Below are 19,432 nucleotides of genomic sequence, written 5' to 3' on the forward strand. Positions count from 1 at the left end.
CTTAAAAAATATCCATCTGCTGCTAGTATTTACTTCTAAGGAACACTTCAGTACAAAGCTGCAGAATATGTTGGCACTATACAAATGAAGCGATATGGACATGGCCAATGAAGCTTTTATCACAGACATTTACACAGCTGAGATCAGTATTGTGTGAACAGTGATCTACGGCATTTTACAGCAAGATCTACAATCCACGCACCATCTATAATCCTTAGAACAGGACTATAAACCTTCTATACATCACTTTTCCAATAACTGTTAGGGCTCTCGGCTACAAACCTCATATTGGTTACAGAAGTAAGTATCTGCTCCATAAAAATAAAATAGATTGTTTTCCCAGCAAGTATAAGGATTTTTACAAACCCTTTTCAGATATATGGTAGACATTTCTGCTACAAAACTGCCACGTCATCATACCCTTACACTGAATGCAGTATAATAAAGGTCATGTGTCATCTACAGAAAACATCAGTTCATGTCTTTTACATTGTGGACTACAGACAAAATTAGTTTTAAAGGGGTTCTTCAGTTTCTAACAATGATGGCCTATCCTTAGGATAGGATGTCATCCAGTAATGCTTACATGTTGGGCGCCATACTGCTTTCTCTGTATTAATTGTAGTGGCAGGTTTTGGTACTGCAGCACTGCTTTATAGGAGATCAGTGGGATCTGCTGTTAGGAGCAGCAAGTGTGTTTCGGACCTAGAGCACAGGCATACACTAAGGCCGGGTTCACACAATGTATTTTGGCACGTAATGTGGCACGTAGATGGCGCAGGAGCTTTTGCGGGGCATATACGCATTGTTTTCAATGGGAGCCGGTACCGTATACGCGGCGCTATTTTGCGGCCGCTGCAAAATCACGGCCGCAAAATAGCGCCGCGTATACGGTACCGGCTCCCATTGAAAACAAAGGGAGTGTATACGGCCCGCAAAAGCTCCCTCGCCGTCTACGTGCCACATTACGTGCCAAAATACATCGTGTGAACCCGGCCTAAGGCTCCGTTCCCATGTAATGCGCCGCTCATTCTGACACGTAAACACATGTCAGAGTGAGCGCAGTAAAACAGAATCCCATTGACTTCAATGGGTTTGGTCTTACGTGCGCTACCCATTGGGAGGCTTTTTTACCTATTGCTTTAAATGTGATACGTGCGTTTGTGTAGGTCATTACTTCATCCTACACATGAAGGAAAAACTACCTGACAGGTTCCCTGTAATACATAGTGACTTGAAGCTGGAAATATATAAGTCAGAAGTGGACAATCTCTTTAAAAAAAAACCTATATCCTTTAGGCTGTATTATTATTCAAGGACTTTTATGTGTCATTTAAGACGAGGGCACATGTGGTTACAAGATTGCTATACCCCACAAAGGGTGTAAATGCTGTTTGAAATTTGACAAATATTTGATGTAATTGCAATAAACAACATAAAATCCCTTTCTTGCTGTAGCATACTACAGCAAGAAAGGGACTTGTCTCATACAAATGATCGTTGCCATACTGCACTCCAATGTAGGGGCATACGTGAAGGAAGTCAGGGGCTGACCTAAGGCCATCCAAAACAGATCTACAATAAATTATACATTAAAATAAAAAAAAAAGCTGCTTTCTCTTAAGCTTTGCAATAAGGGGACTTTTTAGAAAAAAAACCAAAAACTCAAAAAACTAAAAGCTTTTTCAGTTGTCTGGATATCAAGTTTAATAAATAATGTTAAATAAAGCTGCTGTAAGTTTCCCAATTGGGTGATAAATATGGCCGCCCACAAACAGAACAACAGAACGCCACAGTACCTGAGATTGCATCTTCCATACTGACAGTAATGATTGCGTTGTTAGGGAGGCAGCATATACATTGGCACCTGATATATATATATATATACACTGAGGTTTGGGGATGCCAAACGTGATGGATTTTCTGTGTAAATACTGATAGTTGTATGAACAATTCACTCCTTGTGCTGGTGCAGTCGCGGCTTTGTAATGCTGAAATGCATTTTTGGTACTCTTTTAATGCACCAGGGATATAACCGACAATTGGTGACACTATGAAATTTAGCTGAGGGAAAAGATTCCGAAAATACTGAAGGCTTCTTATTAAATTGCACAGGCTCTATGATTTTTTTGTACGATGTAACCCAATTTCCCCTTATGGAGATCACTGTACTCTATAAAGGGGCAGATACAATAACATGATCTAGTAGAGTGCAGTGGGTGTCGGGTAGCTTCCATCACTTGTGCTTTCACATGGGCGAGGCATAAACAAGGCTCTTACAGAGTCAAAACGTATATTTCAGATGAGAAATCTTGAAATAAATATCCAAGTCGCTTATTTCATGTACCAGTAGACTACATGATGCTGTCATAACTTACAAAAATAAAATAAAATCCTATTCATGATCATTTCCCTTTAAGTTGAAATAAAAATCAGGGCCGCGGAAATAAACATTTGGAAATTGCCCAAAATTATTGCTGAGTTCTGTAAATGGTGTGCATGAAGAAATCGTAAAAAAACTAAAGGCAAAAATGAAAACCACAATATACTTAGAGGATTCTGTGTTTCACTGCAAATATATTATTTATATACAGCTCTTAGAGAGCGTGTTTTTTTCTTTTTCTTTTTTTTGTTGTCTTTTTCTCCGTTTTTTACCATAAAATTACCCCCCTCCCGACTTCCCTCAAACAAAATTAATGCCTTTGGCTGTAACTTCCTTACAGCACGATGTCTATTTTCTCATATTACATACAAGTTCATCTCTGCGAGAGCATTACATGCAAAGCGTTTTCTTAAAACGCCTTTTGCATCTTCAGAACAAATACTGAAAAGTCCACCTGTCCGGAAAATTCTCTGATGCAGTTTTTTTTACACAGATATTTACAATTAAAATGATTTTAGGCAGGAGGAGGACCAAAATGTTTTTTGTTTTTTTTTTAAATATAATTTAAGTGCAGGTTCAATAAGGTTTAGTCTTCCTCTGAAGAGTCCGAGTCATCAGATGAAGATGATTCAGGGCTGTTTGATCCTGATGAAGGGTCTGCCTTCTCAGATCCTTCGTCTGTGCTGTTCTCGTTTTGGGAGGCCACCTCGTTTCCAGCTTTTTCATCCTGACTTGGGGCAGGCGGAGGTGGTTCTGCTGCAGAATCCGAGGCGGGAACAGGATCAGTGTTCTTCTTATGATTAGTATTTTGTACATCAAAAACATTAGGCTGGGGCACAGCTGGGATGTGAAGATTAAGGCTTGGAGTGAGAAGCATCCCTGGGTAGAGTATGTTGGGTAGCAACAATGGGTTAATAGATAAGGAGCCTGCTTGTAGTGCAGCTCCCATAGATGTGGAAGGAGGGCTTGAGTTCTGCTTGGTTTTGTCAGAAGTAGGAGTTATCGTCCTCTCTTTGTTATGCTCGGCTTCTTTGCTATTCTTTGTGCAGTTCTTCTCCTTCCCTTCAGCACAGGGTTCTGAGGATTTATTCAAGAGGTTTCCCATACCCAGTAGATTGGGTAGTCCAGCCATACCAGACAGCAGCATAGGGAACATAGCAGCCATGTTCTTTGCATCGCCGCCAGTTGTAGAGAGGCCAGTGGGTAAACCAATTAATCCAGTTGTTAACTGCAGAGACTGGAGATTCTGGAAGTTCTGCTGTAGGGCTTGATAACTGGATAGATCCATACTTTGGATCAACCCATTAGCTAACAGTGGGTTAACATTCACAGAGTTGCCTGCAGATACAGCGGCAGCAGCTGTGGCCTTGGCAATCTCACTTTTCGGCCTCCTCCCTCTCCTGCTGACTTCCTCACGCACCACAGGGCCCGTTAAAATACGATCAAACATGCTATCCGGGAGAAAACCCTGCAAGAGAAAGAAGAGTGAGGACCAGTCAGTCTGGGATAAATTCATCTATATAATGTTACCTCATTTTTATAATTATTTTATTATGGATTTTATTTACATTCAATTTAGTTTTTTTCTAATTTTCTGATCATGTTATTTTCCCATCAACTATCCATGTAACATCATTGGCAGATAATAGTCAAATAAATCTAATATTTTAGATGTTATCACATTTGTTAAACAACAAAATTGTGAGAGTTAAAATGTAACACAATGAGAAACACCGTTAAAAAGAAAACCTTCACAATGTAAATGATGTCCAATCTATCAGAATCATGTTACATAGCAGGAGGAGCAGAACAGATTGATGTGCAAACTTGTATAAAAAGGCTCAGTATGGCTTGTAACGGAGTACCAAACGCATTGGCAAGCGGTGTGCAGTGAAAGCACACGGACTTCATAGACTACAATGGGGTCCGTGTGCTTTCCGCGAGGTGACCACACAGAACATGCAGACAGAAAAGTAGCTGACGATCTACTTTCCTGTCCGCATGACTCGTGCAGAGACTGTGCAGAAAGTAAACAGATCCCATTGTAGTCTATGGGGTCCATGTGCGATCACTGCACACCGCTTGCCAATGCATTCGGTAGGAAGGGGGTCCCCATGCGGACACCCCCGAACAGATTACCAACGCAGATCGGAATGAGGCCTTATCCCTGCTCCCAATACTTAGTGAGTCCAGTGGACGGAGTGCCTTCCAGCTATGAACACTCAGACAGAGCTGGCTGTCAATCACTGGTTAGGACCGCCCACTGGACTCCTAAGCCCAGAAGGAAGATAGAATTAAATAAATAAAATTGAAGTTAAACTGCATGTTATAAAACTATACCTCAATGTATTCAGCATCTCCTGCTAAACACAATTATGATTATGCCATATCAGACTGCTATATTCAGCATGACACTTTTAACTATGAATTATTTCCCTATAGACAGTTTTGGATAACTTTTTTTGACTTTTTTATGCTTATTGCTGAAGATTTTTGCGGGGTAATGGTTTATGGGATACTGAGTTAATACAATACCGAATTTTTAAGTCCATCTTGATAAATGTTACTAGAGGATGTCCATGTACCTTACTAGGCCATACTGATGACATACAGGAGTGAGTCCTGCTTGCATGTTGTAAAAAGCGGCTCCTACTTTATGGGATTTTTAATGAATATAAGGATTTAGAGGATTGGCCATTTTTTCTTTATTCTTCTTCCAGGCACAGTTACCTAAAGTTTATATTACAAGGCCAATTGGATGGTATAAAAGGAAACTCAATGGGGTGTTTCAGTTTTTGCCTTTTTTGTCTGCAGCAACCCAGGCTTTCTGGAAAATGTGTTTCTGCAACGGAGCTGGAGTGTCAAAATCTAGGGTATAGCCAACCATTTGTACTTACAGATTGCTTTACAACTTCTCCCCACTCAGGAGCCACGCCATACTCTGGATTTTCCTTCAGGAAGCGGCAGAGGTCTTTCAGAGGAGGAGCAAACGCACCTCCAACCTAAACAGACAGGAAGGTTAATTCATGCACTTAGAATTAGATCTGTATTGCTTTAGTCAGGTGTAAAGGTACCCCAAACTACTGGAGACACAAGAATAATACACGGAGCTGGCAGCCCCTTCAACATGTGAGCTGGCACAACAATCTGCAGGTCTGGCTCCTGAAACACTGCTTGTGATTTCTTCCAGTCAGATGTCTGCCCTGCTGCAGTCTCTTGGAGCTATAGAGTGTCTTTGTGCGGAGCTCTCTAACCCGGTATAGAAACAGAGCACAATTCTCTGAGCCATGGACCTTCTAGCTATTTCATCCATATGAGGATTATTGAAAAGGGTTGTTGTCGTGATACATTTCCTGCAATTGTACGAACTTAAGCACTTTTGCAAGGAATAGTGAACTAAAAAGCAGCAATGAATGTCTGTTACAAAATTCTAGAAAGCATTAATTTACACCACCTATATACATTTCTAAGTGATTCAGAGGCAGGATACTTGCCTTCCTGGCATTCCTCTTGTTTATAAGCTGGACCCGCTCCTCTCCTGTAAGGCTGTTTACATCCAGCTTGTTAGGATTCCTGCACCGATGTCTCTTCTGTTTGGGCCTACCATCATGGAGCTGCATTCTCTATACAAGGCACAAATAATAAGCATATATTAACCCTACAATCATTATACTATGAAGCCAGAATTTTTTATATTGACACATCAAACAATAATATAATAATTTATGTCTTACAGGAATGAATGCTCCCAAGTCTTCGACATAGCCAGGATGGGCCTTAAGCCAGCTTTCCAGATCCTTTCTTTTCGGCGCATCATCTCCCGCAAGCCTTGTGCCGTCTTTCAAATTAATGACAGGGACAGGGCTGTCGGCGTCCAGTACTCCATGAATTTGGGGACCAGAGTGCAACTGTGGGCAGGATGTAGGTTGTGACAATGAAGGAGTCCCAGCCTGGTTAACCTTGAATAAATAAAATATTTGAAAGGAGTTAAGGGGTCCTATCAATCAGACAAATAGTCCTGTGAGGATAACTAATAGTTAGCTACTAATAGTAACCATGAACATAGTTAGAATATTACTTTAAGGGTGGGTTCACACTGCGTGCCCGATCTCCACTTTCGGGTTTCCGTCTTCTGCCAAAAGAAACTGGACAGGAGGCAGAAACCCGGCAGTCAGTTTTCAAACCCATTCACTTGAGTGTCTTGTGCCTCTCCGCGGCGAAACCGTTTTTTTAACTGGACACAAAGTCGTACATGTAAGACTTTCTTTCCGGTTAAAAAATAAAAAACGGTTTCGCCGCGGAGAGACACAAGACGCACATGGGCGGTCACTTTGCAAACCCATTCAAGTGAATGGGTTTGAAAACTGACCACCGGGTTTCAGTCTCCTGTCCAGTTTTTCTCGGCAGAAGATGGAAACCCGAAAGCGGAGACCGGGCACAGGTGTGAACCTGCTCTAATACTGCTATTATGTTTCTGGCATAACAAAATCAATTTTTCAGAATTTTTTGCTGCTGAATGTTTGTTTCTAGGAGCATGCTCTGGGATGAATCACTCTCCTTCTGGCAGTTGACAACATAGTCCCTTCCTTCCTGTGAAAGGAATCTTCATAGTTATAGTGCTGAGTTTGTGAGCCTTTTCTGACAAGTAGGGCAAAAAGAGGACTATGCAGACAACTACATGTAGAGAGATGGATTGAGCTTTCATTTTTAATATCTATATAAAATATCCTGATGGATTTTAATGACTTTACTAGACAAATAATTCATGTTCCTGCATTATGTACAATAGCAAAGCAATCTATGTTATGTAGCACACCAAACAATGGAGGTTTGACGGAATGGAGGCTAAATAAGGCCAACGGCCATTAGAAAATCTCACTATCCCAAATCCCTACCCCCACATCTTCTCTGACTTACATGGTTAAGTAGCTTATTCCTGTTCATATACAGGATATCAACACCCTCCACGTTCTTTCTTCTGCCTCTTCTTCTCTTGATAACAGGCTGTGCATCTGTTCCCATGCCGTTCACATTGGCATTTGGCACCGCATTGGGAGTACCTAAAAAAGTTATTGAACGCCAGGTGTCATTTTAACGGTGTATCATTGTACTGTATCATTGTACTGTATTTGTGCCCTTGTTAGGCAAAGGCTAGTAATATGTAGATATACAACAATTTCTTTGAGATGTATGTTCCTCTGGGGATCATGGTGACTCTTCGCTACAGTTATGCATTACAGCAGGTGTCCCACTGTTACAATGTCATCTCTCATGCTCTCATCCGCTCCTCACACAACCGTCTCCAAGATTTCTCCCGTGCATCCCCCATACTCTGGAACTCCTTACCACGACACATAAGACTGACCCCCACAATCACAGGCTTCAAGAAGGCCCTGAAGACTCACCTAATCAGGAAGGCCTACAACCTCCAATAACACTATCACCCCACTGACATCTGTACAGTCTCCCCCTCTCCTTCTGTCTCTACCCCCTTCCCCCATAGATTGTAAGCCCTCACGGGAAGGGCCCTCTACCCCACTGTGCCAGCCGATCACTGTTAGTATTATATCTACCTGTATATTTTGTGTATTGTATTTTGTGTATTGTGTATTGTATAGAGTTCTATGGGCGAGTCCCTGCAGTGCCGTGAATTGCGGCCATTGCGGACATGTTCCAAAAATTGCGGACCTCGGTTGCAGCCCGTCACACCACGGATAAAATATCCGGTGGTGTACGAGGCTGCATTGACTATAATGTGTCCACAAATGGTCCGCAATTGAAAACCCTCAATTGCGGACCATTTGCGGACATAAACTACGGTTGTGTAAGACCAGCCTTAGGGTTAGTTCACACGTAAATAACGTGTGGCTTATTTTGGCACAGGAAAAAAAAGCTTCCTGATTAGGAAGCTTTTTTTGACCTTGCCAAGCTTTTTTTGGAGCTTTTTTTTTGTAAAAACAGCTTCCAAAAAAAGCCAGGCTGTCTTCCCCTCCCATAAAGTGAATGGGCTGAAAAAACGCGCGGTTTTCGCCTCCTATTCACTTCTATTGCTTTCTTCAGGCGGAAAACGCCTGAAGAAAGGTCATGTCGCTTCTTTTTCTGCTAGCAGAAAAAAAAAGCTAGCTGCTCACATAGGGCTCCATTGAGGGGCTGATTTTGAAGTGAAATCCGCTGTCAAAATTAGCCTCTTTGCCCCCGTGTGAACTAGCCCTTAGAAGTTTTCCTCCAGAACAGGAAGTGTATACACAGTCCACTCACTGGACTCTTAAGCCCAGAATGAGCAAAAGTATAAGTTACAAGGAATCTTTTCTATTTAATCTATATAGTAAACTGCTCAGCTACTCCCGCTCTTTGAAGGCCTGTTAGAAATCTGCCGAAAACAAAGAGAAATTTGAGCTGGACACCTGCCTCATTTCTCTTCATTTTCTATCTCCTCGCAACGAAAAGCTGAAGCATTTGTGAGCTGTGGACTCTGCAGCTGAATCAGTTGTAGAAGTCACGGCAAGACAAAGCAACATCCTGCTCCGATCTTCGCCTCCCATTGAAAACAATGAATGAGAGTAGAATTCTCTGCTGATTTTGAGGTGGAATCTGTGTCATAATCAGCACCAGATTCCACCAAATGAACATTCACATTATGTAGGAACATTTTCCTGCATCATCAACATAAATGGTAGGTGAAGCAGCTTCAGAGTTTAGGCTTTTACGTTATAGTTAAACTATTATGGCAGCATAGAATCCTGTTAACCTTAGCAAATTCCCAATGGAACTAAAGGAATTGAGTGAACTAGAGAAAATTCTGCAAACCAGAAAGAGAATACATGCCAAGCCTAGTTCATGCTAGTATGTAACATGTAAAGTGATATAAATAGTAAATGAATCCCCAGCGACACAAGCAGAGTAATTCCCCATCTATGTACCTGGCGCTGCAGAAGATTTGGGAAAGGTTACAAGACTGGCCTCTGAAGCATTCTGGAGATCTTGCAGTCGAGCCAAATACTGCTGCTGGCCCATTTCTTCCTCATTTTCCAGCGGCCGTTTTTGAGGAATTCCTTGTTTCTGAAATGTTAATTTCAAGCCGCCTTCCTGAAATAGGGAACAGGTCTGTGTTACCAGGAGATTATGTGATATCCAGTAGCAGTATAACATTTATAGACCCTGTAACAAAACCACAACGCTCACCACACAACAAGCAGGAAGCTTTTGCCGTATTTCTCCAAACACAAGAGGTTATTTTATCGACCCTTGCCTCTTAAAGCTACATAGAACTATTCTCGGAGTTTGTTATACCATATATAAGGAGTGAACTAAGAACTGAACTTAGAGAGGTTTATATTTTATTGCACGCGTTTGTTGCACTCGTTTTTTTGGTTTTTTTTTAAACTTGTCATTTCCACCACTGTGAAAATATTTTTGCAACGTGGGGCCCCAGCCTAAAAGTGAATTTGGTGGTGGTAGACTTCCTGTAATCTAATAGATGTCTCCATGCTTCTCCCCTCCCCCTGCTGGATCACTGTACTGGTAAGCAATGTATAATATGTAAATAATAATATTGGTATAACGTGCTACAAAGCATGCACTTCTTAAACCTTTACTGCTTATAACTAGAAAAACTCAGGTCACCGCAAAGCATGTGGATGCGCACACCAAAAATAGTGAAAACAGCCATATGTATTAAAGACAAAAAAGCAAAAAAATTCTTATAAGTTGAGGCAGTGCAATAAAAATGGCACCTTATGGAAGCACAAAATTACCAGCAGATCCAAAAGAGCTGGGCAAGTCGTTTTAATTTTTGCATTTGTTTTTATTAATATTTGGCAACTCCAAAGCGAAATGAGCTTAAAATTGGCAAAAAAAAAAAAAACACGTCTGCAAGATCCGCAGAAAAATAGGTGTTAAATAGGAAGAAAGAGCGGCCAGCCAACTGGAAAATGAGCATGCTGCACACAGCAACCAGGTCCCAGGGCAAGAAAAAGAAAAAAAGAAACATACGTCATTGATTTTCACTGTAAACTCCTTTTCTTGTGCATGCTTCTTCACCTTTGACATCTGTTGCGATTGGTTGCTTTCTTCCTTGATGGCAGCACATGTGGGTGGCAGCGTTCCTGAGTCACTGTACTCTGTGGCAGCACCAGGACTATCCAGTAGTTTGGTGGTATAGAAGGACGCCACACTGGTGCCATCATAGTTTCTTCGTGTAGTGGGCCATTTCCCTTTCAATACTACCTGGCAAATGCTGTCCAGCCGGTTGATTATCACCCGGTCCTGTTTAACCAGAAGATGAATGATGATAAGCCAAAAACACCAAGAGATATGTATCAGTATATAGAGAAATACTGACTTGTACTGATGTAAATTAAGTACTTTGGTTGTTATAGAAATCTCTTATTTAGCCCCAGCATCAAATTAAGGCTACATTCACATAAAATAGACGGTCTGAAGATCACATGACTCATGACAAAGTGGTGGTTTTTGTGAGTGAAGAGCAATTTCATTATTGTTTTTTTGGGTTCCGCTTTTATAGTGTTCACTGAGCACTAAAAATGATGTGTGAACATTATACTGTGCGTGCGGTTTTCAAAACGGGGTCACTTTCTAGAGGTTTCCACTGTTTTGACACCTCAAGGGCTTTTGTAAATGCGACATGGTATACATAGGAAGCTTGAACAAATGATCCTAAATATTTAAAAAGCAAATCCCAAACTTTATTTTCATCTCTATTGATAACTGATCACTTATTTCATTGACTACAACTTTATACCAGAACCCCATAATTAACAGCATCCATATACAGCAGTTACATCCATCCGTATATAACATAGAGCAGTGTCACATCAGTCACCTTAGGCCAATGGGCAGCAGCAAACATATATCCGCCTTGTACAAGGTAGTTAGAGTTTGGAATTCCATTATCTAGCTGGAAGCTGTCCTGAGTTTCATCCTGCAGAGTGCTCATAGAGGCCACACTTTCTTCATCATAGGCCTTCACATGGGGCACTCGCTCTGTCGGGGAAATAAATCAGTGATATTATAATCCAATCTTTCACTGTATGAAAAGGGGCAAAAAAAAAATAATTGAAAAGCTTGCAAACAACCAATACGTTATATCTTATGGGGTAACCACTTAAAGAAAAGGAAAAGCATGCCAATAGTGGCCAAATAAGCAAGTAGAACTGCAGCCTTTAGGCCAGGGCCACATGGTGACTTTGGTCGCTATTCCTGTTGGCGTGTTGCTTTGCGACTCCTTCACTCATATGAGCAAATGGAGCTGCACTGCAACGCAGGGTGCAGCGACCCAATGTTCAACTTTTTTAGAAGTTGTGATAATGTGACTTCATTCGCTCACATGAGAAGATAGCAGAGTGACAAAGGCGATCTTTGATCGCACAACGGAATTCATGGACAAGGTCAACACGTTGCGATAGCCTTATATTTACAAGATTGAAGGGGAGGGGGAAGTCTGAGAAGTCAGCCCTCTTACTTATGATACATTTAAGGACTTTCTAAGCCACAATAGGTTATTTTTTTCTAAAGTGAAATATTGATGATGTATCTTTTGGATGGGTCAACAATATGAGATCAGGGGAGATCTGATAACCCACAGGTCAGCTGTTTAAAGAGACTTAGAAGGGGCCACTTCACTGAATATCAGCCACAATACCATACACTGACTGTGCTTGAAAGTGCAACTCAGCCACGTGAATGGGATTGGACGGCGCACAGGACATGCGACGAATGAATGTGATGTCACTGCCATGTGAAGTGGAAGGCCTTCCATTACAAATAAGAGAAAATGATCAAACTCTGCTTCAGATCTGGGTCATATGTCTGTATGATGTTCTACACAATCTCTCTGCTCATCTATTACAGCTAGGACAATGAAGAGTCTTTTCTCCCTGTAATGTGAATATCAGACATCAGTCCTCTGACTTCAATTCTAAAGAAATATTGTAAACTGGGAACAGTTACCGTATTTTACGGACTATAAGGCGCACTGGACTATAAGCCGCATTGCCCATGAGCGCCTTATAGTCCGTCTCGGTTCATATATAAGGCGCACCGGACTATAAGCCGCAGTCCGGTGCGCATTATATCTTATTGAAAGCGGCGGCAGGCAGACTTTGCCAGCGGCCGCTTAACCCCCCGCGTGCCAGCCGCTTCTATTGGAAGCGCTCGGCAGGCGAGGAGGGGCTCTATCAGCAAAATCATGCTGATAGAGCCCAACCGTAAAAGTTAGATTAAACTACCCCCCCCCCCCCCCCCCGTTTTAAAATAAAAGCCTGAAACAGAATGTGAAACTTACCGAGCGGTGCAGGGTGGGCGGGCATTCAGGCCTCCTCTTCCTCCGATGTTCCGTCCTCCTCCGGCGCTCGCAAGCTGATAATGGCCAGGGCACATGCGCAGTAGAAGCATTATGATATTGCGCATGCGCCCTGGCCATTATCAGCGAGCGCCGGAGGAGAAGGACGGAACATCGGAGGCAGAGGAGGCCTGAATGCTTGCCCGCCCTGCACCGCTGGGTAAGTTTCACGTTCTATTTCAGGCCGGCGTGACAGCAGGGCTGCCGGACATTTCCCATTCATTTCTATGGGAGCGGGCATGAAAGCGCTCCCCATAGAAATAAATGGACTGCTTTTTTCCATTCATTTCTATAGGGAGCGCTCGCATGCCGGCTCCCATAGAAATGAATGGGAAGTGTCTGTCCATTCATTTCTATGGGGAGCGCTCGCATGCCTGCTCCCATAGAAATGAATAGGAAGTGTCCGGCAGCCCTGCTGTCACGCCGGCGTGTACGGCTGTGATACACGCCGGCGTTCCATAGTGTGAATGCACCCTTACGGTGCCTTTTATGTATGTATGGAAGCGGCACGCAGTCTTTGCCGCCGCTTCCATCCATATATAAGCCGCACCGGACTATAAGCCGCACTTACGATTTCTGAGGAAATCGTAGGTTTTTATGTGCGCCTTATAGTCCGGAAAATACGGTATACCATTTGCAATTTATTTCCAGTATTAAAAGTGAAATGAATGGGAAGTGAGCTGCAGTAATGGGACACTACACAATAGAGAGAATGCTATACTGCCAGCCGTGTACAATGTGCTGCTCTCCCCACCACGGCTCCTGCTATCAGCTGATAGTGTTGGACACTCACCAATGTGGTACTAAGGTAGGCATCACTATCTAAATCCCAGAAAACGCTCTTTAATGAAAATGCAAAGTATAGAATCAGTTTTATTACTTATTTTCTTCATATTTTAGAACAAAAGTCTTGCAGCCAGGTCCCTATGAAAAAACTACTTGCTTTAAACTTCGGACTTACTAAAACCAATTATATTGATATTATATGGATCAAAGCAACCAGAATATAGACACAAAACATTATTGTGACCACAGAAGTCCAACTGCAGACTTTAGTTCTGGAGCAGTATGCATGGAAATAAGCTAATAAAAATGGATAACTCATTTTTCGTGCACATCAGAGTGTCATGACAATATTTCTACTGTGAATGCATTATTATTAAATACGTAATAAGATCTCAGTCAAGGTTATAAGGGATCTGTATTTCTGGATTCAGTGGACTATCCTTCAGATAGGTACATATATATATATATATATATATATATATAGATATATATCTATATATAGATATATATATATCTATATATAGATAGATAGATAGACTTGCAGAACCCCATTAACATACAAATGATAACTTCTGAACATCGTACATACCGCATTTTTGTCCATCTCCATCATCACTGTCACTGTCCTCAGAAGAAGACGATGAAGATGAAGAAGAGGAGGAAGACGATGAAGATGATGATGAACATGAAGAAGAAGAAGAAGAGGAAGAGCTGGATCCTGAGCGTGAACAAGAAGAGGAGGAGGAAGATGACGAGGAGGAAGATCTGGATGAGCAAGAAGATCGATTTGAGTCGGAGTCAGAGTCTGAACTGGACGATGACCCTCGCTTGCTGATTCTCGGCTTTTTGTAGGTTAAATTAGGTGTGAGCGGCTCAGTCCTTGCTGCCACCATTCGCCTGTCTGTGTCAGGCTTAACAGCTGGCTTCTGCTCCCCAGGGAGAGGCAATGGGCCATTACCAAGATTTACTGCCTCACCCTTCAGTTTCACAGACTCTACAGCTGGCAGAGGAGCTTCTTCCTTTCCATCTTCATCTTTCACTTTAATCTCATCATTAGGACTCCCTTTTAGATCCTGTGCTCGAGACTGAGGTGTAAGAGGTGATGCGGACAGTAGCAGCTGGCTCTGTGGTGCTGAGAGAGGAGTAGAAGGGGTCCCTTTATTATGGTTATAGCTTTTCTGAGATGCCATAAAAGAGAGTTCTGGATCCCGCAGAATGTGATAGTCTGTTCTGCTTACACCATGTTTAGCAGCTCCAATTAATAAATCCCTGTCATGTTTACCACATTCCCACCATACTGGTAAATCTGGGTTTAGTTGGCAGAGCTTAAGGCGTTCAAATAGCTGAGGATGGTGGATCGCCTGCTCGCGAATTTTCCTCAGAAGCTCAATGCGGTACAGGGTCCTAGACGCTCTCTCTTCTGTGATTGGTTGGATTGAGATGGATGAATCTGCAAGGTCTGATAAAAAACACAATTGGGTTAATGTTGTTATCCTTCCTTACCTTTGCTCTTTGCTAGGCATATCCAGATATGTATCTCTACCTTTTTTCCCTGTCCTGCAGCAATCTCTGCCTCCCATTGATTAAAAATGGGAGGCGGATTACAGGAGGAATCTGCTTCAGAATCGGGGGCAAAATCCGACCCCAAATCCACGGCAAATTCCTCCATGTGAATATACCCTTAACCATTTAACTAATAACATATAGCTAATTCTCAGTGCCGTTATAGTACGGCTCTAAGATATAGCAGGAACAGCATTAAAAAAATATGAAAAGTGAAAATTGTTTTTAGTAACACTAAGCTCACAGTTGTGAGTCAGAATATGGTTCCCTGCTCAATGTTTCATTTCTTTCACAAAAAAAAGGGTTTTATGTAGAAAAGTGGTACAAAATAAAATCTAATTATGATGATCGATTGAAAAATGTCATTGTATTAAACATTAATCAAACTAAACACAAAAAATAAACGTCATTTGGCCGTGTTTACAAAGAAAAAAAAAGTTATGGCTTTTGAAATGCAAAATGGAAATAAAGGCCAATGGAGCCTTAATGCCCAATCTAGTCTGCGCCCTAGAGGTAAGGTAAGGGTGGACACGATACACTCTCTAACAATTCAGTTTCACATGAGATACGATATTGTAAACCATCATCCATCTAAACATCAGTACACAAACAAAGGGATAGAGTGTCAGCTTTGCTGCCCATTTGTTTGGTCAATGAGTCTCGACACCTAGCCCCTACCAATTTCAAAATAATAGCAGCCTTTAAACACTTTGAAAGCAGCCATTATTGTAAAATTGTGGCTAAAAGCTAAATATTCCCAGTACATACACCCGCAGAGGTCACTGAACACTCACCTTCTTTAGAAGGCAATCGGCACACCCTTCGGCACATTGCAATGAAGGCATAAAGGTACTTCTCAAGGCTTTCATCTGTCTTCTTATGGAGTCTTGCCATAGCTCGAAACTTGGTCCAATCAAACTGTCCTCTCCCTGGATCAAACACCACTCCGAAAGTGGAAACAACACGGTAAAAGTCAGCTTCCTCTCGTCGGGTCCATCTATAAGGGAATGTACGTACAATGATAGAAGGAATCTGTAACCAGTAATTAAATTGGTCTCTGGGTCAGTCTAGCACACAGAACAGTTACAATTTCTGATATGATAGGACTACAGTCCCGTCAGCTTTCCCTGACTACTCAAAGTCAGAAAATCTAAAGTCGTCAGACTATAATGCAAATCTATTGGATACCTTCAGCTTTCCCATGTATAAGCAACAAGGGGAAAAGATGCAGCTTCATTCTAGAAAGTCGTGGTGGGGGGAGGGGTCTCAAGACAAATAAAACATTTTCTTTACAAAATGTAGCTGCAAAAATACAGTCTGTGCACAGGAATAAGAGAAACATCCAGAGTCAGATATCTTTAGTTATAAGAAAAATCACACTATACATAAGCAATATAATCTATTCATTTCTGCAAAAAAAAGTGAGTTAGGTTTTTGTATTCAGTGAAGGATATGGTTAGTCAGTGCTAGAGATCAATGAAGGTTTTTGGCTTGCAGACCCCCATGATAACATTTTCTGGTAAGCCTCAAGTGCAAGTCAAAAACTATTCAATATTCATTTAGCTTCAGGTCATGTATCTACTTAGCATTTTACGGCACTATTTATTTTTAGCTAGACGTCCGTCTCTACACCTCTGGGATCTGCTCCAGCTTTGTCTAAAAATAAACTGTGCTGTAAAATGCAAAATAGAAACAAACCTTAAAGGGAGTTTGATCCATCTTTAAGAAGCAGAAAGCGCTTTTTTAGGTAATGGCTTATTTTATGCAGTTTTCAGGCGTACACTACAGAAGTCAGAGATAGACTTTTTGTATTAACTTAATAAACTTTCAAAACTACATAAATGGTTATTGTCTTAGAAATATGTTTCTTGCTCCAAAAATATTGATCTAAATAGAAAATTAAAAATATACGTAATACTCCACCCACCTTTGTTGCCTTTCAATTTTTGCAGCTACTTTTGGATTCAGAGAAACATCCTCATAAGGGGTTTGTGTGACATTTGTGTGAACAGGAAACATGGGTGGAATTTGTTGAACCTGACGAAATTTGGAAGTGCGTTGGAATGTTGTTATAAGTCGCCGTAGACGGGTGGTCAGTGCTGACTGTGTAGGCCAGTAACCTTTGTCTCCTTCAGGCACAGGCCCATCTGAAGAAAAATGAGAGACTTCAATATGTGAAATCTGAGCAACAAAGCAAACAATCAAGTGCAGCTTCCCCTTGGCTGCCATTTACAATCATATATTATGGAATTGCCTGAATAGCCAGAACTATTGTGATCAGATTTCCTTTTCCATTGGCTTGTCTTATGACTGCATAAAGGGCACAACATTGAATATAAAATTAGAGAAATGTTCTATTTATTCTACATTATATGTCTAAAAGCGGAGAGGAGGGTAGGTAGATGCTTTTCATTAGAATTTGCCAGTAACTTTTGTGGAAACAGATGATTTCTTACCTCCATCTGCTATCACCAAGTCACCAGGGGAAGATGCATCATCCTGCAGGAAGAACACAAGATAACATGCTATGAAGCTGAATGTCTTATTTTAATACCATCCTGTTCCTGTTCATCCTTCCAGTAGGATTTTGAAGGGGAAGGCCACATGTAGCAGCTCCTAAAACTGGCATGAGGTTTTAATATATTAACACAGTTCGGAAAATTTGTCAATGTCCTCACGGTATCTGTAGGTATAGTATTGCTGCAGTTTACCTGCAAATATCAGACAGACAGTAACAAGCATTCTAAAATGTGCTGATGTCAGATAAAACTGATTATAATGGTTTACACATCGCAGTTCCTCCTACTCTAGAGGTATTCCCACCTCTAGAATTCATGACATATCCATACACATGCTATAAATTCCTTACGGGTGGGGCTCCTACCTGTGTGGCCCCCACCTATTGGAAGAAAGACCTCTGACCTCTGCTGATGCAAAGTGAGCTGCAGTCTCCTCTATAGTCAGTGAAAGTTACAGAAAGACTTTAGAGATGCTCGCTCATTTTGGAATACAGTAATACCTTTTTTCATTCTGATTTTGTGTTTTCTGCATCAGAACCAACGTGAAAAGTCTCTGTTTCTCCCATGGACATTCATGAAAGAAAAAAGTGAATATGTCCACACAAAGATCTACACCAATATGTCCACACTTTGGACTTAAGGAGTGTGGGGAACAGGGCACAGGGACAGCAGTTGTCCTCATGATACAAATCTTACATCTGTACAACCTAAACAATTGTTGTTCTTACCTCCATGTCATCTTTAAATAGTGCAGGGGCAGGCTTGTACTCGGGGTCTTCAACATCACTGTTAGCAATAAAATTGACCATTGTTATTATATGGACTTTCAATACAATATGCACTATGGTAACTATTGTGGGTCCTGTAACCTACCCATCCATGTAATCATTGGCTCTCTGTTCTGCAGCCACAGCTTTTTCATCCGGCTTTCCAGCTCGTTCAAGAAAACAAAGCGCGGGGTCTGCCCGGATTGTGTTGTATTTTTCATACCCTGGCGAGCAAAGAAAACCGTTAAATGAATACCTATAGTCTGCAATGGCTCTATAAAGCATTCATATCTATTAACAGTTCACTAATAATCTAGTAATAATTGGGTAATATTCACAGCTTCCAGTTATTAAAACAGCCATGACAACGATGCCTATCAGTTTCTAAAGTGCAAGGGTCATGTTGTTACATTATTTACTAGAGCATTTTGCCAATTTTTATTAGAAAATGGTTCAGAATATGACTAACAATGACACTGAGGCAGACCTGCCCACACCACTGTCACAGACTCTGTCTTGTAAGGCAAAAGTGCCTAAAACACCCTATTCTCACACAAAGTACTCAAAGCACAGGTCAAGTTGTGGGGTGAGGAAGCCAGTGGCATGTGGAGGAAACCAGAGTACCCAGAAAAAATCCACACAAACTCCATGCAGATGTTGCCCTTGTGCCCTCAACCTCAGCGCTGCAAGGGAACAGTGCTGAACAACTCGCTGCACATCAAATCCAGGGCAAGAAATGTACCAAGTTTTTTTCACACAAACAAATTCTGGCATATATAACAGAGTTTTGCGGGCATGCACCTATAAGTAAATGTTCAGTTGCCCACTTGATAAATAATACAGGAGTGATCACATTTATTCCATCAGTAAATCACAATCAGGTTAAACCAAGGCTGTCATTATGGTGGGGGAGAAACTAACCAAATATCAGATCTTTTTCTTCCTTACCATGCTTGTATACTCCTATCAAAAGTGACTTGTCTGCATCTGCATCCCACCAATCCACTGGTAACTCCGAATGATCAGGCTCAGGAATCCATAAATCAATTTCGCT

At 41.5% G+C, this 19,432-nt stretch overlaps 1 protein-coding gene across 4 annotated transcripts in view; it reads right to left on the bottom strand.

Annotated features, from left to right (window-relative positions):
* Positions 1-922: 922 nt before the first annotated feature.
* The window catches only part of CHD9 (chromodomain helicase DNA binding protein 9), a 128,802-nt gene continuing 110,292 nt past the window's right edge, over positions 923-19,432 (bottom strand). For 2 of the 4 annotated variants that reach the window (XM_075281753.1, XM_075281755.1), the window contains 15 exons: positions 19,327-19,430; positions 18,485-18,602; positions 18,340-18,397; positions 17,549-17,591; positions 17,020-17,239; positions 15,887-16,089; positions 14,119-14,988; positions 11,226-11,386; positions 10,424-10,648; positions 9,304-9,469; positions 7,301-7,443; positions 6,118-6,342; positions 5,878-6,006; positions 5,281-5,385; positions 923-3,851 (listed from right to left, as the gene is read on the bottom strand). In XM_075281753.1, coding sequence (XP_075137854.1) covers positions 2,970-3,851; positions 5,281-5,385; positions 5,878-6,006; positions 6,118-6,342; positions 7,301-7,443; positions 9,304-9,469; positions 10,424-10,648; positions 11,226-11,386; positions 14,119-14,988; positions 15,887-16,089; positions 17,020-17,239; positions 17,549-17,591; positions 18,340-18,397; positions 18,485-18,602; positions 19,327-19,430 — 3,652 coding nt within the window. In that variant the 3' untranslated portion in view covers positions 923-2,969. Of the gene's footprint in view, positions 3,852-5,280; positions 5,386-5,877; positions 6,007-6,117; positions 6,343-7,300; positions 7,444-9,303; positions 9,470-10,375; positions 10,649-11,225; positions 11,387-14,118; positions 14,989-15,886; positions 16,090-17,019; positions 17,240-17,548; positions 17,592-18,339; positions 18,398-18,484; positions 18,603-19,326; positions 19,431-19,432 lie in introns of all 4 variants that reach the window. The other 2 variants (XM_075281752.1, XM_075281754.1) reach the window with 1 other exon arrangement.

This window comes from Leptodactylus fuscus, chromosome 7 (assembly GCF_031893055.1).
Source record: "Leptodactylus fuscus isolate aLepFus1 chromosome 7, aLepFus1.hap2, whole genome shotgun sequence".
Classification (NCBI taxonomy): Eukaryota; Metazoa; Chordata; class Amphibia; order Anura; family Leptodactylidae; genus Leptodactylus; species Leptodactylus fuscus.